Source organism: Notolabrus celidotus, chromosome 5 (assembly GCF_009762535.1).
Source record: "Notolabrus celidotus isolate fNotCel1 chromosome 5, fNotCel1.pri, whole genome shotgun sequence".
Classification (NCBI taxonomy): domain Eukaryota; kingdom Metazoa; phylum Chordata; class Actinopteri; order Labriformes; family Labridae; genus Notolabrus; species Notolabrus celidotus.
Genome location: NC_048276.1, coordinates 23,556,811 through 23,584,343, shown reverse-complemented (window position 1 = coordinate 23,584,343; position 27,533 = coordinate 23,556,811). Strand labels below are relative to the sequence as shown.

The 27,533-nt window shown below is 40.6% G+C and overlaps 1 protein-coding gene and 1 long non-coding RNA gene across 2 annotated transcripts in view; one reads left to right on the top strand and one right to left on the bottom strand.

Moving 5' to 3' along the window:
* The window catches only part of sptbn4a (spectrin, beta, non-erythrocytic 4a), a 36,665-nt gene extending 10,672 nt beyond the window's left edge, over positions 1 to 25,993 (bottom strand). The window contains exons 1-9 of the mRNA XM_034682860.1: positions 25,871 to 25,993; positions 11,009 to 11,272; positions 9,349 to 9,582; positions 8,624 to 8,713; positions 7,117 to 7,395; positions 5,455 to 5,585; positions 5,096 to 5,300; positions 1,965 to 2,210; positions 1,703 to 1,837 (exon numbers count right to left, since the gene is read on the bottom strand). Of these exons, the coding sequence (XP_034538751.1) occupies positions 1,703 to 1,837; positions 1,965 to 2,210; positions 5,096 to 5,300; positions 5,455 to 5,585; positions 7,117 to 7,395; positions 8,624 to 8,713; positions 9,349 to 9,582; positions 11,009 to 11,272; positions 25,871 to 25,993 (1,707 nt within the window). The remainder of the gene's footprint in view (positions 1 to 1,702; positions 1,838 to 1,964; positions 2,211 to 5,095; positions 5,301 to 5,454; positions 5,586 to 7,116; positions 7,396 to 8,623; positions 8,714 to 9,348; positions 9,583 to 11,008; positions 11,273 to 25,870) is intronic.
* LOC117812222 lies at positions 7,714 to 9,864 on the top strand. Its single transcript, XR_004631166.1, has 2 exons — positions 7,714 to 7,907; positions 9,364 to 9,864. It is a non-coding gene; the product is annotated as an uncharacterized LOC117812222 (long non-coding RNA).
* Positions 25,994 to 27,533: the final 1,540 nt, after the last annotated feature.

The window sequence follows — 27,533 nt, the reverse complement described above, 5'->3', positions numbered from 1 at the left end:
TTATAACATCCTATCTATAAGTATACTCATTTTAAATTTGAAGAGTTTCCAAAAAGTTGGGACAGTGGCAGGTTCACCGTTGTGTTGCATCACCTCTTCTTTTATCACATAGGCGTTTCTAGACCATTTTTGGGGGTGCTGAAGCACCTCTAAATTGAACCCCAGCCCCCCTAAAATTTCAGAGATTTTTAATTTGTTTTTACTGTAGGCTATGTCCTTTTTAACAAGTTAGAAAAGTTCCAAAACCATACAGTACTTGGTTGAAACGTAATATTTTAACAACAAAAATACAGTAGCTCCACCGCGTTTAATATGTTGTGCATTGCATTTAAAATGAAAGTCCAAAAAACAACTCCAATGTAAATTTTGGGTATGTTTGGTACTCACTATATGGGGCTGGTTTACTCCAGAAACATACATACAGTTTATGTATATGTTGAGGAGCTGCTGTATCAAACTGAGTTGTCTTTCCCCAGAATTGAGGGTTACCATATGTTTCTTTTATGATTTTAATCCATTTATCTTTTGCTGTGGCTCAGCATTTAAATATCTTTTATCAGATTTGATGGTTTAGTCCCAGACTCGCCCATAAAGTGTTATACTTTTCTTTCACAAATGTGGGAATGAAATTGCATTAAAATGTACAAAACAGTGAAATTGGCCCGGCTCAACACCCCTAAACACCCGATCCTAGAATCCCCCTTCTTTTAACAACGCACAGTAAATGTTTGTGAACCCAGGAGACCAGTTTCTGGGGTTTGGAAAGTGAAATGTTATCCCATTCTTGCCTGATATAAGATTTCAGCTGCTCAACAGTTCAGGGTCACCTTTGTTTTATTTTTTAGTTTCATGATATGTTGTATATCATATGTTTTCAATGGGTGACAAGTCAGGGCTGTAGGCAGGCCAGTTTATTACCTGGACCCTTCTACTAAAGAGCCATACTGTTGTAATGCATGCCGAAAGTGGTTTGGCATTGTCTTGCTGAAATACTTAAGATTCTCCTTGGAAAAGGCATTGTCTGCATGGCAGCAACATGAACTGTATACACTTTTCTGCATCAATGGTGCCTTGCCAGATGTGCTACCAACACATCATAAGCCCTTATGCATTCCTGTGCCATCATGGATGCTTGCTTTTGAACCGTGTGCTGATACGAAGATGTGTGGATCCTGTCCTCTTTTATTGCCTATATCGTGCTTGCAGAACTGGAGCAGGAACAGAATTACCATCTAAAATGCCATCAATTGTTTCACTTTGAAAATTGTGACTTTAAGTAGTCAGGCTTTGTATTATATTAATAGAATTATTGTTTATAGAGACATCTGTTCTGTATTATGAAATGTACAGTTGTTACTAAATGAAAAGAAGTGATTTTGAGTAGATAATAAATGTTATGTACAGCTGTGTGATGTATGCATGTAGCTGTACTAAGAGTTATGTTTTGATATAAGCATGTACGCTGTGTGTAAGTGCATCTAAGACAAGAATGATCAATGTATTCAGTGTTCAGTGAGCTTGAATGTACTTTCAAAAACCTGTAATTAGGTTGTGAACACAAACAGTGTTGCATCAAGTCTCAGTTCAGTGACACATCTTGAAAAAATATCTTTGTATTAATCTATATCTCCTCATCCTCGAGCCTGTGAGCAGCAGCTTCATTGTGTGAGCAATGTGCTCAGAGAGAAATCACATCACTCGCCTGTGCGACGAGCAGTTGAAGGGCATGTTCGAAGGAGTGCATCAGTCTCTGCAGGGTGGCCGGGTTGGTGATGTTGGCTTGGCACGCCCTCACCTCTGGCAGCTGCTTCATCTTCCCCGCGATCTGAGCCAAGACCTACAACGCAGGACAGCAACGTCACAAGCACTTTAAAAATAGCAGCCGCATGTCACGGCCAGACTGCCTACCTTTGATGAAGAACACGATACACCTGAGTCACGGGTGGATGTTGTTTTGACTGTACCTCTTTGCAGTCGGTGAAGAACTTGTGCAGCTGGTGTGACGCCGCCAGCATCTGCCTGCGGGTCTCCATCAGCTCCAGCAGGTCGGCCCACGACTCGTTCAGCCCGTCCTTCCACTCTGCAATGGTTGCGGCGTCAGAGTGTCCACAGTCGATCATCTCGTTCACCATTTTGTTCACCTGCTCCATGCGCTGCTGACCCATATTGTTTGTCTCTGAGGAAAACTTAGTGAACCTTTCCTGCAGCACCTGAAACACACAAAGAAAACATACATCACTGATCATTCTCACTCACTGCAAATCACATTTTTATAATCCGGCATTTTAATAAGATGATATATATCTATATACTCTTTGAGCCATGAGTCATTGTGCAGTAACACATCAAATATGGCATCTTTTTTTTTTGTTAATTCCAATTTATCAGATAAAAACATCTGTTTCAGGACAAGGAAAAGGGACTGAGCTGTCTTTATAAGCAGTCTTTTAGGAGTGGGGCATCAGCACAGTCACTGACATAATGCTGGAGCTGAAAATGTTTTGTTATGATTGTTTCAAGTGAAAATGAATCAGCTAAAATAAGGCAGGGCAGTTTTAATGTGTGAGTCAGAAAGGCAGCAGTTTTAAAGTAGCACAGTTAAAAGGAGTTAAATTGGCCCCCACAAACATTAAAAGATTTCATGTTTACTGTTTCTTCATCAGCCAAACGCCTTTTCTTCTTTCTTCTTTTTTTAGTTTTCATTATAAAGTCTGTCAGTAGTCATCATAAAGTTGGTTCAGGTAGAAAAGTATGAAGCAAGGGTTAGGGTTAGATTCAGAGATGTTATTTAGTTTTTAGAATAGATTTTTTGATTCTTCAATGCTTTTTGGTTTCATGTGCTATAAAACGATACAATCTTCATTATTTTTATGTTTGATAGTTTCAAATAGTACCAAAAGCTTATATAAAACTGATCAGGTCATTTTTTCAGTCAAAAGCTGCCACAAGCCAAAGAGAGAGAGCACCTCTGATTGAGTTATGTAGAGATGAAGTCAAGAGAGAGAGTGCTGCTAATGAAAACAAAGCGGTGAAACCATGCGGCAACCTCCGGTCTAAAAATATGAGTCTAATGCGTAAGTGCTAAAAACTGCAGTTCATCAAGGATCCGCTTGAGGCTGGCTCTTGAAGTACCGGAAACCACATACACACCAATTCAAAAAAGCCGATCTTTGCAGCAGAAATAAACATGTTTACAGCCTGGAACAAAAAAACAGTTTAATCTGGATAGCTCATTTCTCGATTGGCTCACACTGTACGGGCGGTGGATTTTTTTCTAATGCGGCAATTTTGAAGATATTGAGATTATGAGTCTTCCAATGAGAGGCACAGCTAACTTGATTGACAGGCGGGAACACTGTAGCTGTTGGCTAGGAGGCTCAAAGCCCGCCTCTTTACGTCACAATCGATTGACAGCAGCAATATGGCTGCCGCCGACGATTGGCCTCAAAACAGCGCTTCAGAAACAGATGGGTGTCATAACAGATACTACGTCCATATTTTATACAGTCTATGGGTGAAACAGAGATATTGGTTACCCTCTAAAGAACCATAAATACGCTGAAACAGACGTGAAGGAAGTTTGTTGTGTTGATTTTCTGCCTGCTGTGTGTCTCTGCTCTGCCCTCCGTCACAGCCACTAACACTAACTGGCCTCATTTACAGGGCGGTAACACTCTGAGAAGTTCATTTGAAGTCATGTAAGGTGCACATGTTACTGTACATGTATGTCTGTAGACGATAGACTGAGAGCAGAAGAAACAGACAGAGATGATCCAGAATCCCGACCTGTGGACCGGTGATGGGGAGCATGACAGCACAATGACTTACGATACAAAAAGTCCAAAATAAGAGAATCAGAAAATACAGCTTATTTCTGAACTAGCACTGTGTGCAGGTTGGGAATCAGAAAAACAACATTACTCCATTTGTTTTCCCAGGGTGTCAGTTTTTGTTGCAGTGGTATTGGAATATGTATTGATATTGTTTGATCTTTAATTGTGACAAACCTTGTTCTTTCATTGAGAAATTAAATAATCCCTGCATTGCTTTTAGTTCAGCCAGAATATCAGTGTGTTTATGTTCATTATATATATGTTAATAAATGTTTGTATCAGATAACCGGTTTGATTAAAAGCAAAGTTTCTGCTTTTAGAGAGGGTGAGCAAATAAGTGGGGTCTGTATTTCATTTGTACTGAAATTTGAGTCAAGATAATTTAATTACAAATTAATTTGTGAAGAAAATAACTTTGAAGTAACATACTTAGACTGATAATCTATAAAGTTGAAAGTAATCACACAAGCTGTATTCACTCGTGCACAAAACTCCCTAAAATTTTAAGCAAAGACACATTTTTCACCTCCACTTTACCCAATCTTTTCCCTGCCAGCCTGTGAGTGAAATGTCTGCCTGACTTTGGGTGAGCAGGTGTGAGAGCATAGCAGGAAATATTTGGGGAAATTCAATACAAGCGAGTGGGTTGAGATGATGAGGTTTATAGCATGCTGTGCAAACCTACATGCTATATAAAGAGAAAGAGAAACAGGTAACAGGATGAATAACAACATCTGAGGATGAGGAAGGAGAATCATCTCTGCCATTCTGCATGTAGCATTATATGCAAAAAAACCTCTTCAGCATTTAGTTATACCAGATCATGAAAATGATTGATTTCAAGTTTCTCTAGCCAGAGCGTCTGAACATAGCTGAGACTTAGACCCTCCTTCTTATCAATATACTGTTAGTTGCTTTTAGACATTTATTTTCCAGGTCTAGGTCTGGATTTAAAACTGATTTCTGTTTAGATGTTTAAGCTAAATTGTATGTTAGTTAACAAAGTAAAAAAATAATTCATTGAGACATTAGTCATTGCTAAAACAACCCAGACTATTTTGTACATGGATGAAATACTAAAAACACATTTTGACTGATGAGCTGAGCAGAAACAACCATGTCTTGACAGGATATAGAAATATTCTGCTATTGCTGTCACATTTTTCACACCTCCAGTTATTGTTGTTATACTGATAGTCTTACACACATGACCCATCATGACCCAAAGGTCTTAGGCTGTAAAGATTTCATGTTAAACAGACCGTGACATCCTCCAGGTCGTGTCCCAGTTCTGTGGAACTGGCCACGGCCTCTCGCTCTGTGATCCACTTCTCCAGCTCCTCAACGTCCTTGTTGAGCTGATAGAGCCAGTACTGTTGCTCCAGCTTGGTCTTCCTGTGCTCCACCATGTCCTTCAGAGACACGTACAGCCGGTCTATGTGCGACTGCTGCTTGGTGATCTGCTCACTGTGGAAATGGAGAGAAAAACACACGTTACATCCACATACCTGATAGTAATACACTCTGATGGTATCTGTCTTTGTTTAACTTCAACATTAATTTACTCTTGGACCATTTATGGGATTTTTGAGGACATTTGAGATGGTGGGTCACGACTCACCTGTCTGGGTGCCCAACCTCCAGTAGATGCTGGCATTGCTGGGATAACATGCCCACAGTCTCTGCATATGTTTCCACGGTTTGCTCCAGAGTCAGGTGAGCCTTCAGCAGCTGCAGGGTGCTCCCCTCATCCTGAAAAGTACGAGAATTAGTCACAGCTTCTGTGATGAATCTTTACTTTGCCCCCTGTGGACAAAGAGATACCTCTTAACTCTGTCCTGATCTTGTCCTGTGCATGTGAGTGATGTTTTCTAGTAAAATACCCGCCTTGATTATCCTTAAACTGTTAAATATTCCACACACTGTGAATCTTTGCTGTTAAAAGCAAGAAATAAGGCTGTTTTGGCAGTGTGTTGAAACTCATCTTTTCTGTTACATCAAAATAACTCTATACAAATGATCAGTCTTTATGCTGATGATCTAGTTTTCCTTTGTAGGTCATAAAGAGGCATCACCGTTTTTTAACTTCATGACCAGTTCAAAACTCCTTGCAGGCAGTGGCGTGTACAGACTAGAGGGGAGGCTCCCCTTCAAATCTGATTGGCCACAAGTGCCACCCCAAAATACCAAACCCTGACTGACTATTTGCTTTTTCAGGGGAGGGAAAATGTCAAAATTAACTGTATCAGGCTGTTAGTCGTTCACTAAGCATTTAAACATTTACTTTTGTGTTTCAGCGTTTCAGTGCCAAAAGAAATACCAGATATAGATTTAACCCTCCTGTTATGCTCGTTTCTCTGGAACAGCAATAATGTTCCTGGGTCAATTTGACCTAGGGTATATTCAATTATCCAAAAGTGTCAGAACCCCCAAAAAATTCCCAATAGGCCTACACTTTTTAAAAATCAAATTTTTAACTCCATTACTAACCATTTAAATCAAGATTTAGTCCATCGTGTTCTTTCATTCTCACAAATCATTGTTCAATGAGGATTAATCACTCCTTTTTCATTAGAATTATTGTTAAAACTTTTTTTTAATGTACATTGGAAAGCCCTAAATAGAAATACAATAGTTTTACATGACATAGATTTTTGTTTATTTTATTTTACAATTAGAATTTTTTATGAAGTGATGTTGATAAATTAACATGACACCTCTTCTGTCATATGCTGCCCAGATTTTTATGCTGCATTTAGCTGGTTTGGAAGGCATATATTGCCTAAAATAGACTTTAAAAAGGGTCAATTTGACCCGCAACATACAGGAGGGTTAAAATGTTTTGAAAGTGTCTTAAAATTTGACTTTGGACAAACATCTTCTTTCGAGCCTCTAAAGAATTAAGCTAAGATGACTCATGTTATTTCTCTGTACTGCTCTTGTATTATTTAAGTTTGAAAAATTCATACACAGAAATATAACATCTAAATGATACTTTAATAGTTGAAGTATATATGTTAAGGGGAAACAATAAAGGTAAATAAATGCCATTAATTAATGGGTGTGTGCCAGTCAGTACCAGAGTTGGTCCACCCCCTCTCAAAAAAATATGGACACGCTCCTGCTTACATAGGTGTGCTTAAAGTTTGCTTATACTCAATGTTTTACTGCAATTTATCAATGTCCAATTCCTTGACGTTTAATGTGGTATAAATCATGATGTTGTTTTCACATTTTCACTGACAAATACCACAGCACCGATACTTTTGGGGTCTGTTCTCACCGTTCCTTTCTCTTCATTGACCAGATGCAGCTTCTGTCCCGACAGCCAGGACTCCACTTTGGCTGCTTCGTTGTAGTACTGGTGAGACTGCAGTGCAGCGTCCAACATCACAGACCTCCTCTCCGTCTCCAGCTGCAGAACCTCCCACAGCTGGCGCACATGCCCCGCCCCCTCACGCACAAACTCCACCTCAGGAGTCCTCAAGGAGGCAATGATCCCCGCCCTGTCCAGCACCTCCTCGACACGAGCCCGTCGCCCTGTCAGCTCCCTCTGCAGAGTCTGACACACCAACAGAGGAGAGATTTAGACTAATACAACGTTCTGGGGATATTACTGGGGACAACATCAGCCTATCACAGATTTATCGATGTCAGCATATTTTTCACCGTGTGCTGATGTGAAAACTTTTCTGCAGAACATACATAATACAATGCAGCATGATTTCTCAGTATCACATAAGAGGGAGTGATGCTGCGCTGAATATGGCTGTGATTTGATTATAAGCACCAGGCCAGCTTGATCAATCAAGACAAACACTGTCTGCTGTAATGTTAATTAACTACATTTGGAACACCTGGTGAGAAGTCCCAGTGATGATGGACTGTGTAGCTCTGTCCCAGTTCAAGGGTGGGATCCTTCAAAAGACCTGGCCTTCATAGCCTGTAGACCGCCCAGGATGAACTGAAATGAGACAGTCTGGTCTGTGGAGGATATCCTGTTTGCATGACCAGCTGTTCCCTTCACTTGCACACTTGGCGTCCCACAGCCCCTTCCCTGTCACCTCACATCAGGTAGTTAAATTTAAGATTCAAGGAGTCTGTCTTTTAAAAAAATTAAAACACTATTCCATTGAGTTGAAACCGAGTAAGGGTGAATGTACAGTGAGCAGGGATTATGCAAATAAAAATCCTGACGGGGTGAGCAGGACACCAACATGAAGCGGGTCTTATCTCACCCTGAAGGGACTCTGTTTGCTGTGTGTTATTACAGTGTGTTATTGGACTACTTGAGAGTCTGCCACCTGATTTGAAAGGCACACAAAGGATGACAGGGCATGTTGGGCTGAGAAAGTTTCATTGGGTGCATGCTGCCCGGATAATACGTAATGACGTATTTGTCAGCTGCATTGGAAGGAGCCTTCAAAATGGGACAGCTTTGGATGCGCTGCTGTGATGCAATTGGTCTTCAAATGCATCCAGTGAAGGATGCAGCCCTTGAACTGGGATATAGCTAAAATCCTTATTCATGAATGCCTCTGGTCCAATCAGATTACATTAAGTGACATTCATAAAGTATCATTTTTGTTGTTGTTTAACATAGCAGCTGTCTTTTTGAATATCTTTGCTGAGTCAAATTGGTGCAAATGGGGAACAAAACGCCACATGAAGAATGCATGCTTTAGTCCTTGCTCAAATATGAACGATACTGGCAAACATATCAGTACAGCTCTTGCCCTTGTTCTCAGACTCAGCTGTACCATTTACCTACCTAAATGTATGAAACTCACCTGGTTCTTTTTGACATGCTGCTGCACACTCTGCAGGTTGTTCCCATAATCCTTACAGGAGGCCAGAGGAAGCCTCTCCTGAATCCACAGCTGTCAGAGAACAACAGGCAGGTAGGGGGATTATTCACAATGCATATGTATGAATCTTTGCAAAGACACCTGCATCTGACATGATGCATCAAATCTTATGAATCGGATTCTCCTAAATTCTCCTAAATAAATCAAAAATCTGAAGGATATAACTCCTATTTTTTTGTCAACCTACCTGCCGGCACACATCATACTCAAAGAAGTATGACAAAGCCCAACTTTAATCTGCAGCTGTTTGTTTGCTGGATATTTAAATTAGATATGTTTTTAACAAGCTTGACATGGTATTTTTTTTTAAATGTGGATTTTTTAACCTTTAAAGGTACAGTGTACAGAAATGGGAGTATCTAGCGATATCTAGATTCTATATTTAAACACTTCATTGCTCACACCTCCTTTAGATGAAGCTACAGTTCAAGAAGCTCCTATGATGTATGTTAAATATGAGCCTCCATTTGTCAAGTTTTTACAATCAAAACTTCTATCAATACAAATTATTTTGCACACAACAACAGCTCTCCTCTACTTACTCTTCTAAATGATTAGTCTGAAAGGTAAGCAAAAGGGAATTTAAATTTGAAATGACAGGATGAGAATAAAGAATGAGAAACTGATAAAAAAGGGCGTGCACTCACTATCTCGTCCTCCAGGTCCTGTGCGACTTGGTGCATCTCTTTGGAGGCCAGCAGAATGCGGCGTCTCTCCTTCAGGGGCTCGATGAGGCGGACGATGCGGGTCTCCACCATGCCTGACTGCTCACCGCTCTCCTTCTCGCATGCCACCAGCCCTCGCTGGGGGAGGCAGACCCCCTGCAGGCTGCCCAGCTCCCCCACATCCTTGTAAAAGTCCCCGATCTGGGACTCCATGGCCTGCAGCAGAGGGAGGGGGAGGTCATGTTACAGCCATACGAGGGACGCATAAACACAGCCCATCAGCTGTTTCCGACCAGAACATTTCAGGGTTATGTAACTGGTGCCTCACTTTAAGGATGAAAAAGCATATGGTGCATTTTTTAATGCCACTGAACCTTGGGTTGCCACAACAGTGGCCTCTGTGGACGCATGTCAAAGCTGAGAAACATTATATAAACAACAATGAGCTGATGTTTGCAGTCTGTCACAAACATTAAAAAAAACAGTACACACACAGAGTTTTACTCATTGTTTGCTGTGTGTGGAGGCAAAAATAACCTTTGTTGGTGAGATCTAAAGCTTTTTTTTCATTGGCAAAACTAGGATCCATGTGCTTAACTGCAGTGCATTTAGGAAGCAGAAATCCACTTGGTATCTGGAAATACATAAGACTTAAAATACATTAATGCTCAGTAAATGTATAGTATGCTTATAGTTTATTTGTAAAGGACCTTCAGTTTTGTTGATTTTGGCGCCCCCTGGGGACAAAGTGGTAGGTGCTCTGTATCGATCTTGTTGTGTACATGCATAATTTGTGTTTGCCACCAAAAAAATCTCAACCTACTTCCTTTTAACGAGCCAAATGTATCAAACATTGAAGAAATATGAATATTTCACAAATTTTAGACAACTGTTATTTTTCATAAATTAAATGTTCTACAATTCATAAAAGACATCAGAGGATAAAAACGATTTTCACGTATATAAGTATGTACCATAGAGTGAATGCCTTTCCCATCCGAAATGACTGGCGGTACAAATTCTTACAGGCACAACAGCCTCTCTCTTCTTCTTTGTTTATCAAACATTACATTTTGTGCGGTCTCTCACCTCCCTCCCGTTCACCTGTTCTATGTAGATATAGAAAGTCTTCTTCTAGGTTAACAAAAACAGAATCAAATATATATTCAGATGATTATTAACTAATTTAAATGAAAATTTTATTAAAAAAATGTACAGTCTGTTTTGCTAAATACCACTAAATACTGCACTACACCTTTAAACTATGTCAGCACTCCAGTTCTCAAGTACAGGTGAATTTTTCTCTATCACTCTCTATCATATGTTAACGCTTTATTTGTCACATGCTGTTAAAATATATGCAGTAAAACTTAAACTGTGGTGCAATCAAGGATAAGAACAAAGAAAGAAGTGCAGTACAATGGCCTGATGTGTGAATGGATTGTGTTGTCCAGCTGTGTAAAATGCAAAACATCTAAACCTGTCACTGATGAAATTTGAAGAAAAACAGTTAACAGACACTTGAGTGCAGATATAGAAAGGTAAAGGGCAATACAGAGGGCGGTGTGCTAAATGATGCCAAAGATAACTCCGCCCACTTCTGTCGTGATCAGAGAGAGACCAAGAGAGCCTTGAAACTTGCCTGGAACTTCTGGAGTTGCTCATTGAAGGTGGGCAGATGGTGAGCCTGCTCCAGCTGAGGGGGCTGCCGCTCCAGGTGGGAGAGCTGGTTGTCTAGGTCCGAGTAGCTCTTTACTGCCGGCTCAGGCTTGTTGTTCTCAAAGAGCTGGCGAGCCTTGGCCTTGGTGGTGGTCTCCAGGTCGGACCAGCACTCTCTGATCTCCTCCAGCTTCTGCTGGACCACTGGACGCAGCTCTGGTTTCTCCTGGATCAGCTCCTGACCCTCCTGGAGACACAGAGTGATCACAGACTGTAAAAGCATTGCAACACACCCATCAAGACTGTTAAATCAGCTCTGCCATAGTTAGTTAATTTGGGGTTACTGTGAGATTTACCGTTTTAGATGGTCTTATCATATCCAACGGAACATCTGTTTCATACAAAATGCAACAACAACAGAACTACCCGTTAAAGGCAGAGGTAGACCAGCAACTCCCATGTTCAGCTGAATAAAACGACTAGTTCTGTTGGAGGAGTCTGGCTTTGAATTGCACAATTCAATGGTTGTTTCATGATAAAACAGCACCTTACTCTAAAACAAACATTTAACTCCCTATGAATCCTTTTTGTAATATGACACTAAGAGTAACACACTAAGCCTGTCAGCAGAAATATTAAGAACTGATACAGTACACACTTTAAAGGAAACATTTGACTCTCAGGTTTTAGCCTTTTCTGTTTCTGCTCCAAAATTATGGAATGAGCTTCCCCTCCACATTAGACAAGCCTCCTCACTGTCCATTTTTAAAACTGGTCTAAAAACCCATTTTTATTATTTGGCTTTCAACCCGGCATGAGACTCTGCTCCTGTTTTAGTGTTTTATGGTTTGTTTTTATTTTTCACCCAGTGGGATTATTTGCTTCAAGTGTGAATGATCCAGGGAATGATCTTTGAGTGATGGAAAATTTAACTGACCAATGTAGGCTACTTGTTGTACAGTGTGTCTGCTGCTGTGACGCACAAGGTCCATCATTCTGTGTTGAGCTGCTTAATTAATAAAACAGTGGATCTTAATTAATATCAGGTATAAAGTTGGACACCACATTGTTTTTAGTATATATAATTAATGTTACATTCAGGTCCATACAACCATCTGCTGGTTGGGCTTGAGTTTGCCATTTTATGTTTTTTAGAGCATGCAGCACCTTTGAGGCTATTCTGGAGAATTTTCTGGACAGTGTTTGTCATCGTTTTAGATTTTTCTAATAATAGTAATCATACATTCTAATAAAGAAAGCATATTGTCCACTCCAATGTTGCTAAGAGTATTAGAAACTTGGAAAATATCTCTTTAAGATGCACGTACAACGGATGAAAAAACGGTGACTAATTTGCGATTAATTGCGACTATGAGCAATCATGCGATTAAACTCAATTTTTAAAAAATAATTGTTTGACAGCACTAGTTAACATACAAACACATGTTTTCTAAAATGCAAAATTACATTATGATTGTCATTTCTTGGCTGAGTGACGTATTGCTTATCCTCTCTGAATGTCAGTGTTTGCTCTGAGGGATGGTTCTTATGGGTGGAGATGATTGAACTGTAAACTGCTTCAACACTGTTAAATAAAATGTCCACCATTGTAGAGTACAAGGAAAAAGAAAATATATGTCTAAATCATCAGCTAGGGAAATGTATTTTGTAGTATGTTATGTTGTACATTATTTTTATCTGTGGTTGCCTGTGTAGTGTGTTGTGTTTGTATGGTATGTCTCATGTACTTTGGTATGTCATGGAATGTGTTTTCCAGGACACTGATTTGCAAAGTATTGGTAAGCTTCATTAACTGTCTTTACCAGAGGTAAATGTCTTTCATAAACATCTTGAAAACGTATAGTACATATCTGAAACACCCTTAAACACATCAAGCTAAACCTTGAACCTGTCACGTTTTCTGTTTGTACTGTATGAACTACATTATTCCAGTAAAAGGGCAGTACGAGTAACACATCATAGTGCCCAAAGTGAGAGGCTTAATTCAGTTTTGTCCCCAAAATAGCTCAGGAAAACACAGCACCATGCCAAACTGGAGCCTCCTGCTTACAGAGAGGCAGGTGTGTGTAGCAAAGTTTGGCCTGGGGCTGACCTAAAACTCATGCATGGCAGGTCTAATAAAACCCCCGTTCTGTCCTTCGCCTCCCTCCTCTGAATCTGTAGCTCTGTCTCATGACGTGATGGGGATGAGGGGATGCGGAGTGATCAAAGCTTGTGGCATTTTCCTTTGTGTCCATGAAGCTGTTCCTCCCTGAGATGGATTATTACCAGTCTCCTCCCCTCCTGAGACATCAGGGAATAGGAGGTGTTTTCCCTTTATGATCAGATTTGGGATATTTTTGTATCTAGTGCACAAAGTTCATTTATAGCACAGACCTTCATGAACTGATGCTGCCTGAAAATGCAGCAGATTTGGGGGATTGATTTTAAGAAAGCAAGAATTGATGCACCACATTCTTCCATACATATGATAATTGGTAATGCATTCATTATTTACTCAGCTCAGGTTGTAATAAGCAGCGTGCACATGATGGATTTCACCCTCTAAATTCTGCTTTATCGTTCACACAGAGCTGGACCTATATCCTATGGCTTTCATAATGCAGTGCTGCATTCCTCCTCTTGGCACAGGCTCTCTGCTTAACTGCTGCTAGCGCTCACTCTCTCTCTCACATCCCTCTCTCTCTCTCTCTCTCTCTTCTATCTCCGTCTCAGCCTAGCTCTCCCTCTCATAATGCAGAGCCAGCAGAAAGCAGGTCTCTCTCTCTCTCTCTCTCTCTCTCTCTCTCTCTCTCTCTCTCTCTCTCTCTCTCTCTTGGCTTTACTGACACACAGAGTGAAGCAGAGGGAGAAGAAATCAGAGAGGGGGTGGAGAGAGGAGAGGAGAAAGGAGGAAGGGAGGTAAAAAAGGAAGAAGACTCAAAGGTTTGTGGAACAGGAAGGAGGCTGCGGGTGTGATGCTACAGCCTGGGCACAGTCAGATCCAAAGGGCATCTGTGAAGGGAATTTTTCGAGGCAGTCATGGCTGACATGGTGCGATATTTTAATGGCTTCCACATATGAATCATGCTATCATGGCAGGATGGTGTTGCCAAATTCTGCAGGCTTTCTTGTTATGCTGATGCAGCATAAAGAAAAAGTGGGTGGGACTGAAGAGCCGGTTTGATACCACCGGCACAAACAACAATGTATTCACACCTACTCCATTTTTTCAAGCCACTTATGCCTTTATCCACACACAAAAAATCAACCAATTGAGAACCAGATTTTGTTTAAACACTGAGCACAAACCCACACCTCCTCAAATACAGCCGATCAAAGAGTCACAATGCTGCAAATATCACAAAATAAAGATCCCAGCTTCTGTCTCTGATACCGTGTGATCCCTTCAGAACCAAATTAAAACCAGGATACTATCATGTTTAAGTGGACAGGACATTTAATGAAGTCAGTGATGCCCCACCTTTGTGAACAAGCCACCAGGTTATGGGAAAGAACCCGACAGAAATGCCTACGCTCTGCAAGTGGCCAGTCAGTTACTTAAATCCATGCACCAAATTTTCACTCAAATTTTGTTTGTCATAGATATAATGGTTTTAAAAAATAGAAAGATATTGTGAGGAAAACATTTGGGATTCTAGTTGGCATAACCACCAGGTCACTACATAATCCTGCTTATTACTGGGCTACCAACTTAAAGTACAAACATGCAACCAATCAGCACTACTAATCAAAAGATGAGTTTATTTAGAAACGATTTATAAAAGACTGTCCCTCAGTTTCGGTGGTTGGTCCCATGGATTCTTATCAGCCAAAAGGTGGGATTAACATCAAATTTAGCATTTTCATTCATAGTACAGTCTTAACATTTAGCATTTTTCTGTTGGCACTGAATGAATGCTGAAAATCAAAGAAGCACCTGTATAAGGTCCTCTTCCCTGCAACACTAAGCCAACACTGTGTTCTGCTTTGTGTTTGCTTCATGTCTGTCTGTTCTTCAATTTGGTAGCTGTCTCTTTCACTCAGCTCCTTGTCAGTCAGCTGTTGACCACCAATCTAAAGTTGATCCTCTCCGAATAAATTAAGAGAAATATTAAAAATTACCTCCATACACTGTCAACAGGAAGAGGTGAAATCATTAGCAGTGTTATGACTGTAAAAGTTGTGACATTATTCTAATTTGTTTAAAGGTGAGTCAACTATAAAAACTCTGAGAAGGAGAGCTGAAAGAGGACAGGGTTTTTATCAATAGACTGCTACAATGAGTGACTATATGTACTTATGCGAGTGAGTTTTTTCATAGATGGTATAAGACCATCAATTTTTATTTATGATTTACAAAATGCTAAATGTAGCTTTGTATGCTGATAATTCAACTTTGTTCTGTGCGTCACCAACATCAGTGGAGTTCTAAGAAAATCTACATGCTGAGTTTCTTCTCATTTTCAAAGAGGCTCACTGAACAGATGGAAATTGACAAAACTAAATGTATTGTGTTCAATAGTAGAAATGTTCCTGCCAATGCCACTGCGCCCAAATCGTCTATAGACGGCAAATCTGTCGAGCAAGTTTCTAAAATCAAATTACTTTGTGTTAAAATGGACTGAAATTCACTGTCTTACCAGATTGATTAAACTGTCTTCAAGATGGGAATAGTAGTTGCTATTTCAAGGAAATGTTCCCAATTTGTTCCACCTTTTGTCATAAAAAGATGCTGTTAGGTTACTTGTTCTGTCACACATGAATTACTGTCTACTTGTCTGGTCAAGTGCTGCTAAAGAACATCTAAAAATGTTTTATAAATTACTGAAACTGTATCAAAACAGTGTTTTCTTCATTCATGAGAGGGTGACAAAGCCCAACACCACCTCACTGTTTAGCCACTATATGTTATCATAATAAATATGCAGTTGCTGGATCTCGTCATAAACTAGTCATCACTTACAATTTAAATTGATCTAAAGCATGACATACACTGAAACATGTTGAATCTACTAAATTGTATTATGTCAAGTTGTTGCATGAAATACATTTCTCTAAATCCAGATATATTTATTAAGTTAAGTACAATTAACCTTAATAAATATATCTAGATTTACAGAAATGTATTTCATGCAACAACTTGACATAATACACTTTAATAGATTCAACACAACATTTTTTTCAGTTTACAGTCTTTTACTTCTCTTTGCCTTCATTAGTTTTTATTATTCTCCACAATTGGGGCCAACATCCTTTGTTCCTCTTCAAGTGACAAAACCATTACTAAAGTCAAAACCTGAGATAAATTAAAAAGTAACACGACTTTGCATAAGCTTAGTTATATTAAGACTGAAAAAAGATGAGAAGGCTGCATGAAGGATTTAGTGTAGTTTAAACCCAGGACTTATTTTAAGCTTTGTTGTTTTACAGAAACTATTAAAAACACATTAATGAGCCTGAACACTGCACTTGGGGATGGTCCTCCATTAGGCGGCAACACTGTATGCCGTCCTGTTTAACACTCTCATGAGTTCCAACCTCTTAAAAATTGTCCCCAAAAAACACACAGAAACAGCTGGCACCTGTTTAGTCATTTTTGTTGAACCACAGCAGACATTTTGACATCTCAAGCCAGGGAAAAACTTAAAAGTTTCACGTCCCTGTCAGCCGAGACAGTGGGACAGTGAGATAGCATTCGCCAAATTGTGTTCTGAAACTGGAAAAGCTGAAGAGAAATAATCAGTTAGTGCAGTTTTGTGTGATGCCAAAAATGTGCTTAGAATTTCTATTTTGATCATCTAGACCACTAATTTTATTGTTAAGGAATCATGGACTAATGCAATGTTTTACGACTAGCTAAACATGCTATGTGGCATTTACACAAATCTGTTGATGTTAATAACATCAGTGGCTGGCAAGTGAGTGCAGTCATCTTCATCACACACACAACTGAAATTATATTATTTATCAATTCAGCTGTACATTGCAGTAATCTGTTTTTTTGTGAAGATCAAGTAAGCTAATGTAAGCCAGCTATTTGGAAGCTTAGCTAAGCAGCTTGGTAAGTCAGTGTGTTGCTTATGGTAAGCTAACCAATTTACAGACCAACCTCAAAAATCTGGAAGACTCAGCAGAAGGTACCCACTCAAGAAATATGATAGCTATCTTGCAATTTTCCAGTAGCAACTGACTGTAATGTTCTAAAAACTAAAAAAGGGTCTCCGTATGACTTTGCACAGAGCTTTTGACCCCAGCCAAATGGCTTTTGAAATTAATATTTTTGTGGTTTTTGTTCGACTAGTTTGTGTTGTGAAGGTGGTAAATGTTATCCTTAACTAGCAAGCTAGTTTAGGTTATCACGCTCGCTAAAACTCAGCTGCACTGCATCGATCTGGCATTAGTGGTTTGGTATCAGCCTGGAAGTCTGAGTGATCAAGCTGACATGCATTAGCTAGCAAAGATTTTTCGTGTTTGTAAGCAAGCTAATGTTATCTGAAATGACAGTAAGAAGGTCAGACTCCAATTTTCCTAAGACATCTGTAACATAGTAGTACAATTGGTCACATTAGCTGATGAGGTGATTTCGTAATCTATTGAGAAGTGGACCTATCTGCTGTACTGACATTGCACAATGCATCAATCGGCACAAAGCCGATTGAAACAGACAGGAGGTCAGGCACTGAAACTAAGTTTCAACATTCAGGTTGATTTTCAGAATCAAATATTTGGTGTTTACACCAGATCAAATTTCGCTCAACTACTACAACAAATCGTCATGATGAGCGGAGACAAGCCTGGAGTCAACAGGTCAGAGGTTTTCAATAAAGACGAAATGAAGAGGAAAGGCTCATTAGGTGGAAAGGCTGGAGGCGAGAAAACCCTTGATTCAGTATTTACTGAAGGAAATTCCAGCTGACAGTGGTACAAATCCACGCTTCATTCTGAATACGCAACTGGTGAGTGTTGACAGACAAGGGAACACGGAGACGAATTGGACACTGATCTAGTGGAAATTCAGCATTAGTGCCATATCCTAGGTGCCACGTAAACATCAGAAAAGCTAGCGTCTCATTATTACCTTCCAAAAGACAACAAACTGTGTTTGTGTAGTTCTGGGTGTGGTTTGTCTAAGTGGCATTACCTGTGCATCTCCGTGGTTGACCGTAGAGCGAACATCACACAGATCAGGCAGTTCATTTACTGGTGGTAATGATGGCCATGGCAGAGAAGGATGATGATTCTCTATCTGAGCACCCATGGCCATATCATCAACCCATGTTGGAAGTTTTTGAAATAAGGAATGATTTGAACATTTGTTTCATTTGTGCTCTGTTAAGCGCTCTGCACAAACTATATCAGGTCCTACAAAAATTAACCGTCCAACCTGAGACTGCATGTCAAGGAATGTGGCTAAACATTAGTTTTACTCCAGATTAACATTTTAAACCAAGTTGTCTGTGCTTGCAGTAACATAGTCGCTACATAACATAGCAAAATGTACATCCATGTGTATTTGACTACACTCATGGACCGTGAATATGCGTTTGGAGAGTTTTTTTAGTACTCTGAATACTTCAGTAAAAGGAAGTACTCCAATTATTAAACTTGAGTAATATTTGACTGGGAGTGCCTCTACTTGGACTCAAGTACCTTGTCCATCACCAGTTATTTGTGGTAAAAATCCATGAGTCATCTATGTTCATTAGAGTGTAGCTGATCTATGTGTTTCAGCTACTCAGAACCATGATCTGTGCATTTACAAAGCAGTGACCCCTGAGCCCACGTAAGGCTCGGCACAAGGTCAGCCGTGAGTCCTCTGGCTGTAACAGAGAAGCTCCCACAGATCCTCCATGTACAGAGCCGGCTGGAGCTGTGGCGGCTTCATGTGCTGAGTAAGTACTGAGAGAGAACAGAGGCGAGGGGCCGAGGCGGGAACCCTTCCAAAAGGACGCTGAGTTCTCCAATCACGGCAGGACGCGGCGTCATCTCTTCTCTCTGTCTCTCAGGTAACAACAGAGAGAGTGGCGGGGGTAGATTAGGTGATGTCAGCCGGGCTGTGGAGACATTATGGTCTCTGTAACTGTCTGTCCTGGGTTTCGTACGGAACTTTTCAGTATGATGCCAGTCAGGATGTGAGACAACCTTTTTGGGTCAGCCATCTGTAGCTCCCCCATTGAAATCCTTGTTGTATCTGGTATCTTGCATTAGGTTTATACATAAACACATAGGCACTGTTATTGAAACGGCTCAATCCACAAAAGCTGATCCCTGACATCCAAATTTTTTTCAGGTGACCCAGCCTGGACCCAGACTTTTATAACGAAATCCAATTACCAGAGTTCTGAATGATACTTCATCCTACATGCTTTGTCTGCAGGAGGCGACAAAATCCACAAAATGGCAGTTCCTCTCAGTTGCTTGTTGCTTTGCCTAGAACTTGTCATTTCTTGACACGTCATTTAACTGCTCCCTGATTGACAAGCAGTCACAAGGACAATGGATAGTGCAAATCTGTATCGAAAATGAGGCATATTTTATGGTAAAATCATAGACTGTATAAAATATGGATGTAGGATCCGTGACGTCACCCATCTGTTTCTGAAGAGCTGTTTCGAGGCCAATCGTAGTTGGGAACCATATTGCTGTTGTCGAGTGATTGTGACGTAAAGAGGTGGGCTTTGAGCCTCTTAGCCAACAGCTGTAGTGTTGCCGCGGGCAGCTGTGCCTCTCATTGGAAGACTCGGAATCTCAATATCTTCGAAATTGCCGCGTTAGAAAAAGATTCAACCCCCTGCAGTGTGTTCTGATCGAGAAATGAGCTATCCAGACTACACTCGTCTTTTGTACCAGGCTGTAAACATGTTTATTTCTGCTGTAGAGATTGGCTTTTATGAATTGATTGTATGTGATTTCCGGTACTTCCAGAGCCAGCTTCAAGCAGACACACGAGGAAATGCAGTTTTTAGCACTTCGGCATGGGACTCGTATTTTTAGACTGGAGGTTGCCGCTTGGGTAAAATATATATTCGACAAACCATTAGCTAACATCAGCTTATGCGAACAGCAATTGCAAATGTTAGCCATTTCCTAGATAACATTTACATTTGAAAATCATGGATACCATGGGAGGTTGGAACATTTGCACAAAATGATTACAGCAATCACGAACACACCACTGAAATGTTTCCAAAACACTACCAAAAAAGATACAGCAACTGGATTCGGGCTAACATCATTGATTTGGAAAGTAAGATCTGTGTACTGTACTTAAACATATTGTTTGTCAGCTAAAGTGATGTAAAAATTAGACAGCAACATAAAAGTCAGAGCAACACTAAAACAAGTTGTTAACCTTTTACGGAGCTGTGGTAGCCTGCTTAAACTGACTGAAAAAGTTGTGATGTTTGCCATTTTATCAAGTTAAATTGATTGTGCAGCACAAGAGGTAGAGCATTAATTTATTGCTCATTTATTGATTCTCATGCACTGTATGGGTTTTTTTTTCTGTATGAAAGCTAGGTGTATATACATTCGCATAATTAGGGGTTAGCCAGAGTTGACTGGCTTGAGTTGAAATGTCATAGCTGTTTGCCAGGAGGCTACTCTTATCTCATTTCCAATATGGCACCTGCCATCGTTGTGCTTCACACTACCTCTACAGGAACTAATGTGTGACGTCATTGAGACTACCTCTATGTTTTATATAGCCTGTGGTTCAAAATCATTTAGCTATGGTATGTTACTGAAAATTGGATGGGATGAGTATACATAGCAATAAAGTAGAAATGGGAATAACGTTAACTGGCAAAAAATCTTATGAACTACAGGAAAAAAAACATGATGCCCAATTATAAAATCACTAGTCATTCAAGGGTAGGATTACATTTTAAGTAATCAAGTGTAGGTGGCGAGTACAAACAAGTATAATGCTTCAGCTAACTTTCTAGGACAGCCCTTAACTAAAGAAGATGACAGAGTTCAGGCTCAGATGGGGAACTGCTGCTTTAAGACACAGGCTAGTACTGACAGTAATGATAAATATTAGCAATAACCCATACAACTTTAATGTTAACTCTATGTAAAGACTTGCTTAATGTTATTGTGTTGGAAAGGTGGATATTTCCATATGTATCTGGTGACGTGTCTAGGACCTGTTCCGGGCTTTTTGTGTTGGTCTCCACAAGGTGAGCATGATAGCTGCACAGTTATCAGAAACACAGTGGCTGCTATGTTTTTGTTAAACTCAAAAACCCTGTTTTCACTCTATAATGGTTTCCTCTCTTGCACAACACAGTCTGCAGAGGTTTACTCTATACTGTAGTTTGACAGACTGTCACAAGTGTTTTATTGTGTGCATGAATTAATGGCCACTGGTTATGTGAACATGCATAAACACACGTACTAAAATGTAACTGCACTGTTGAATTTGACACGATCAGTCATTAGGCCATTGTAGAGGATTTGTGTGCATTCTCCTTACTCTACCTTGACATTGCAGACACAGTTTTAACAAACTATGCCACTGCCATGATACGGACAATGAACAACAAAAAAACAACTGTTGGTTATACTAAACTGAAAAGTCCTGGGACATGTCCAGACAGATCTTTATTCCGGCTGCCAAATGAAACGAATACACTGTTGAATGTAGTTGTTAGTTTAGCCCAATAAATGAATGTGAAAGGTGTTGAAAGGTTTTAAAACACACCTTGTCACATCCTACCTCATAATAAAATCAAATACTGTTCAAACGGTAGCAACAAGGCATTTTGTTTTTAACTCTTTAGGTTCAGTTTCTGTTAAGTTATTACCTATCAAAGTTTTGCCAAACACAGCATTTGTTGGTTAAAGTTGAACACCAGCTGACTAGTGGAGATTAATTGGGATGGCCAATATATAAAATACAACAACACAGGTAATCCATGAAATCTGATGACACATCCAATCCAATCCAACCCATCCATTTTATTTATATAACACATTTTAAAAACAACAAGGTTACCAAAGTGCTGCACAACAAAAACCAACAGTAGAAATAAATAATAGTAAAAGTTAAAATACAGTACATTAAAGGACAAACAGAGACCAACATAAACTCTCACACTGTATTAAAAGCCAGGGAGTAAAAATGAGATTTAGACGTGAAGTACCCAGGGTGGGGGCCATTTTGACTTGGGTGGGTAGCTCATTCCACAGTTTAGGAGCTACCACTGAAAAAGCTCGATCACCTCTTGGTGTTTGTAGGCTTTTTGGCACAACAAGACGCATCTGATCAGCAGACCTCAGTGCTCTGGAGGGGGCGTAGATGTTTATGAGGTCAGAGATGTACTGAGGTGCCGGACCATTTAGTGACTTAAAAACAAACATTAAAATCTTAAAATTAATTCTAAAATGGACAGGGAGATACATAACAATAAGGCTTCACACAGCAGGTTTCTGCTGATTTCATCGTCTGATCTATGCATTTATAAAATGTCTCATACAATAAAAGCTTCAAAATAGGGCTGTCACTTTTATTGTAAATTCAAACTTTCATATAAATGTAAGGGGAAATGTTAACTGAAGATCTATGATCTGTTCAACACAATTTCCTGTCACTGAGGCCTTTTGAAGCATTTTCCCTGTGTTGATCCATTGGTAAACTATTGTTATGTTGAATCATTCATACTCGATTTCTAAAGCCTTTTTGTCCTGACCAACACTCCTAAATCCATGCTCAATTTAAAAGGAAAAAAAATGCAGCTGGTCGGATGAAATGTAAAAATGCAGCACTGGACGCCCCCCCTCCCTGACTCATCCACAAATTAATTAGTTGTTTTAGCTCAACATTTTCAAGCGTGTTAAAGTATAAAGTTGTGTTCACACCAAACACAATTAAAATCATTCTTGGGAGTTAATTATATCTACAGTCAGTGTCAAGGCGCCATTAGATGCAAGTTCTTTTTGGGCAATGCAAATAATGTGAAATGGATGGCACAAATTTGTGCGAATTGTGCAAGTTATATTTGCAAATGACACAAATTTCTGACGTGTTCAACATGCTACTAGCTTCATTTTCTTATTTGCAAGAGTTGTAAAATCTGATCTTCAGTGGATCATACGTGCCACGATGGCCATTCATATTTATCTTCATAACTAAAACAGGAAGAAGTTCAAGATGGTCCCACCTCAAATGAAAAGACAGCTGAGGAAAATTCAAACAGCAAATCCTCCAACACAAAGCAAACAGAGATAAAAAGATTGAGACAATTTAAGTCATATTAAAAATCTTTCAATAGTAAAGAAACAATGTATAAATCAGGGGGCGTCACTGAATGCACACATTTAGTGTTCTGCAGAGATGATCTTTTAGCTATATTGCACTGTGACTTTAGGTTCAGGTGTGCCGTAGGCCGCTGCATAACCACAGCCATTGTTATGGTTACGTACAGCAGTAGTGCTTGTCTTCAAGCTCCATGGTTATAATTAGTTACAATGCTATCTGATGAATATTTAATAATGCTGTACATACTACACAAAATAATGTGTAAAAATCTATACAGCCCAATGAATTTTTTTAATGTATTCAATAAGGGATTAATAATTAAAACTTTGGATATGTCAACATCACCTCTCAGGATGTGAATGTCTGAGATGTATCATTCATTCTAGTGAGGTCACAGTCTTTTAAACGTCTCCATTCTGCCACTTCTTCAGTGTTTCAACATGTGTGCATGAGCAGCCGGATATGTATGTTACTCACACCCTTGTCATACTGGTGAGGGCCTCTCGTATGCTCGTAGATTTTAAGTTAGAGGGAATCAAATGGAAATCTTAGCTGGACAGAAGACTCCTTGCACCTCACTCATTGTGCATTGATAGATATAACTCTGCTGCAGTGTGTGGCCACTGAAATCCATTGGAGATATATAGCGTAGTATATAGTACATCTCTAATAGGAAAATAATAAAATGCCTATAAAGAGCTTGAATTGTTAGATTCCAGATGCAACAAAAGGTTCCTGTCTGACATTTTGCCAACGTTCACATGATGCTTGAGGGCTGAATGCTAAAGAGCACTTCCTTGTTTGAGCACATCACAGTTCTCTCTCATCACCCTCTCAATCTGAATCAACTTTAATATGAAGACAGACATATCACCTGTTTGTAGCTAAATCAGCAGTTTGGTTAAAAAATGTGGCAAACATCTCAGAATATTACACTGACTGAGGAACCAGTTAGATGGACTGATCATTCTTAGTACAGCCATGAACAGATTTCTGCTTGTAAAGACTGACTGTTAGTGAGGAATAGGATTTTTTGTGCTTTATGTTTTCCGCTATGAGGTAAATATGGTCCCATTCAGTTTTAGGGGGCTTTTGTTGGATGCAAGCTACCCAGCTGTGGCAATAGAAAAAGAGGCCTCTTTCCCACTTTCGCCACCCCTTGAGTCACGACAAAAGGCTGTTCAACATCAGTCTAGTTTTGACCAAGGTTTCTTCCTGTTAAAAATATGTTGGTTTTTTTGACACTGTTGCGAAATGTTGCCAAAAGCTTGATCATGATGAGTGAATAAAATACCAGAGTGTGGTCCAAACCTTCTCTTTTTGCAAGGTGTGTTGAAGATATCTTTGGTTATGAATCAGGACAATGCAAATAAAAATATGAATAGTACATCAGCAGTCATCTGGCAACACATAAAATTTGCCAAAACACAAAGGTGTTATATTTTCACAGGACGCTACACAGCAAAAACTCCACCAAGTTACCTAACTACTACTTACCTGCTTGTCTTATTTCTCATCAAAATATCTCATAACACTTTACATAAGCTACAATAATCTGACACGTCCAGATATACATCTAAATTCAAGAATTGAAAAGCCAAAATTAAATGGATTCGCAAGTGAGCTGATAATGAATACTTAAAAATCTAACTTGGGTCTAACTTGTTTTTCAATTCAATTTGATTTAATTTAGAAATGATATTGACTTGTGCGTTACCAATTCAAAATATCTTTTGACAGATGTTCCAAGAAATCTCTTTTTGGTGCAGACAACACAGACGCCACATTTCTGCATGATGGGCATTTCTACCTTTGAAGCAAAAGGAACTGTTTCTGCAAACTTCACTCAACTAAAAGCTTAATGCATGTATCTTGTATTCCCTGCATGTCCTCGTCATCAGCAGTAGCTCACATGTGACTGAGCTGACACACACCGCTCTGACAGCAGCAGTGTTTCTGTCACTTAAACCGGCCATATGCAAGATGCTATTATCAGAGTCTTGTCGGCTAATTTACATCTAAAGAGCCCACCTCAGCTTCCCTGAAGCAGAGGGCACTGAGAACATCCAGTGTGATGCTCTGTGAGGGAAGCAAAGCATGATGGGAATGCAGGGGAATGACAGCAAACCTGGGAATGTTTTCATGATATGAACCCACCAGCTGTGTGTTGCTAGCAGATACCATTTTATACAGACTAAAGTGAAGGCCTTCACTGCTGCAGCGTGTCCTCTATATGATTCATTGTAACCTCCATAACGGAGCGATGAAATTCAGATGCTTTCACCTCAAAAAGAGCAAAGAACCACAGGGATCACACCACCTGTGAGCCGGAAAACAACACAGCCGGTGTAGCGTTATAACCTTGAGACTGTAATTCAGGATGTCCCCAGGCCAGGTGATGAAATACAGCTGAGTGATGACATCTCTCACACTTTCACCTCTTCAGTTGTTCTGCCACCACACCCTCCATCAGCACTGTTTCTCATGTCATGTGCTCCCCCTTGCGTGATATCCCCCCCCCCGACTCACCTGACCCTCTCCCCCTCCTTCATCATGCCCCTGGTCACCTCCACTCACCTGTTCTATCTTGGCCAGCCATTCTTTATTGCGAGCCAGTTCCGCCATAAAGGCCTGGTGCTTCAGCCACTTTCTGTGAAGCTTCTGAGCCTCGTCCCGCGCCGTGTCTCGGGCCATCAGCATCTTCTCTTCCACCCGCTGTCCCAATCACTCAGCTAGGGGAGACAAAAATAGCCACCATCAGGAGCTCCAACGCTCGAGCCGGCCCTTCTTCACCCCCCCCTTCCCCCCCCCCAACAGGACGTCCTGCCTGCCTCGACGCAAGAGCCGCCCGCTCCTCTCTGCAGGGGCCTGGGTACCTGCGCTGTCACCACCCACCCCAACCCCCACCAGACACCCTTTTCTGGAGGAAAAAAATCAAGATAAGCACCTCAGCAGCAGTGGTAGCAATGGAAGCACTCAAGCCCTTCCTTTGGGTCGCCCCTGGGTCCTCATGCCCTACCACTTCATGGGTCTTGCGGTCCTGATGCTGCAGTGCCTGCTAGCCAGTCTCAGAGAAGGCAAAAACAAGCAGCCAAATAGAGGAAATGCGCCAATGACAACAGTGGTTAAGAATGACACACACATCCAAGATTCTTCGCAGGTTTTAGCTCCAAATGTCGATTACAATCCAGCCATCAGAGAGGGAGAAGATGTAGCTTTAGCCACAGCAGAAATCTTTCAGCCGGGGCAAACCTGACCATCCAGCACTTGCTAGTCCCGGTCAATCTGTAGTCCTGTCTAATGATGTTGTAGACAGGAGGAGGAGGAAGAGTTGGAGTGGGAGGAGCAGGGTGAACGGGATGCAGAGGCAGTGCAGAGGAGGCCGGATAACATAAGCTATCCGCTCTTGAAATGCATCGTTCCCACGGCTGTGAAAAGATGCACGCACAGGCTGCTGTGAGAAAGCAACACTATTTTCTCCCCTCACTTCCCCTTCCTCGTGTCCCTGAACAGCTCAGCCGCGGTTGGTGCATGCTGCTGCAGTCCTTGCCTCTCAGCTACGCTCCTGTGTGTGTATGTGTGTGTGCGTGAGTGTGTGTGCAATCACAATCAGCACTGCAGTGCCGGAGCAGAGAGAGGAGAGAGAGAGAGAGAGCGAGAAGGAAAGGAGGGGGGAGACAGCAAGAGGAGGAGAGAGGGGGAGAGGGAGAGGAAATGGAGAAAGGGGGGAGCGCCAGAACAAAAAAAAGAGGAAGAAGAAGAGGAGAGGGAGTCAAAAGAGGGAAAAGATGGTGTTGGTAGGGGGGGGGTATGTGAAACAGAGAAAGGAAGAGAGAGCCTGCGTCATCCCTCAGTGTCACCAGGGACATTTCTCTGCACTAGAAATGACTGCACTCGGAGCGGGAGCAGGATTTGGGAAGGGGGGGAGGTGTCATTTTAAAACAGCTGAATGAGAGGGAAGGAGGACGCATGCACACATGGTCCACAGTGCAGCTGACTGATTCGGATCACTCTCCCTGTTTAATGGGACGTGCATGTGCTTCTCCTGCTACAAATATGTCAGACAGAGGCTGCACACGTTTTGCTATTCATGTACCTCGGCTAATTCCTCTCCATCAGATCTGAATTATAGATACACAAGACAGTTTTATCAAATAATTTCTACTGAGCTCAGTGAGAATTTTTCGTCTGCATTTGTGCTGCAGCATTGTAGACATTTCTTATTTATATACTGTTCTGT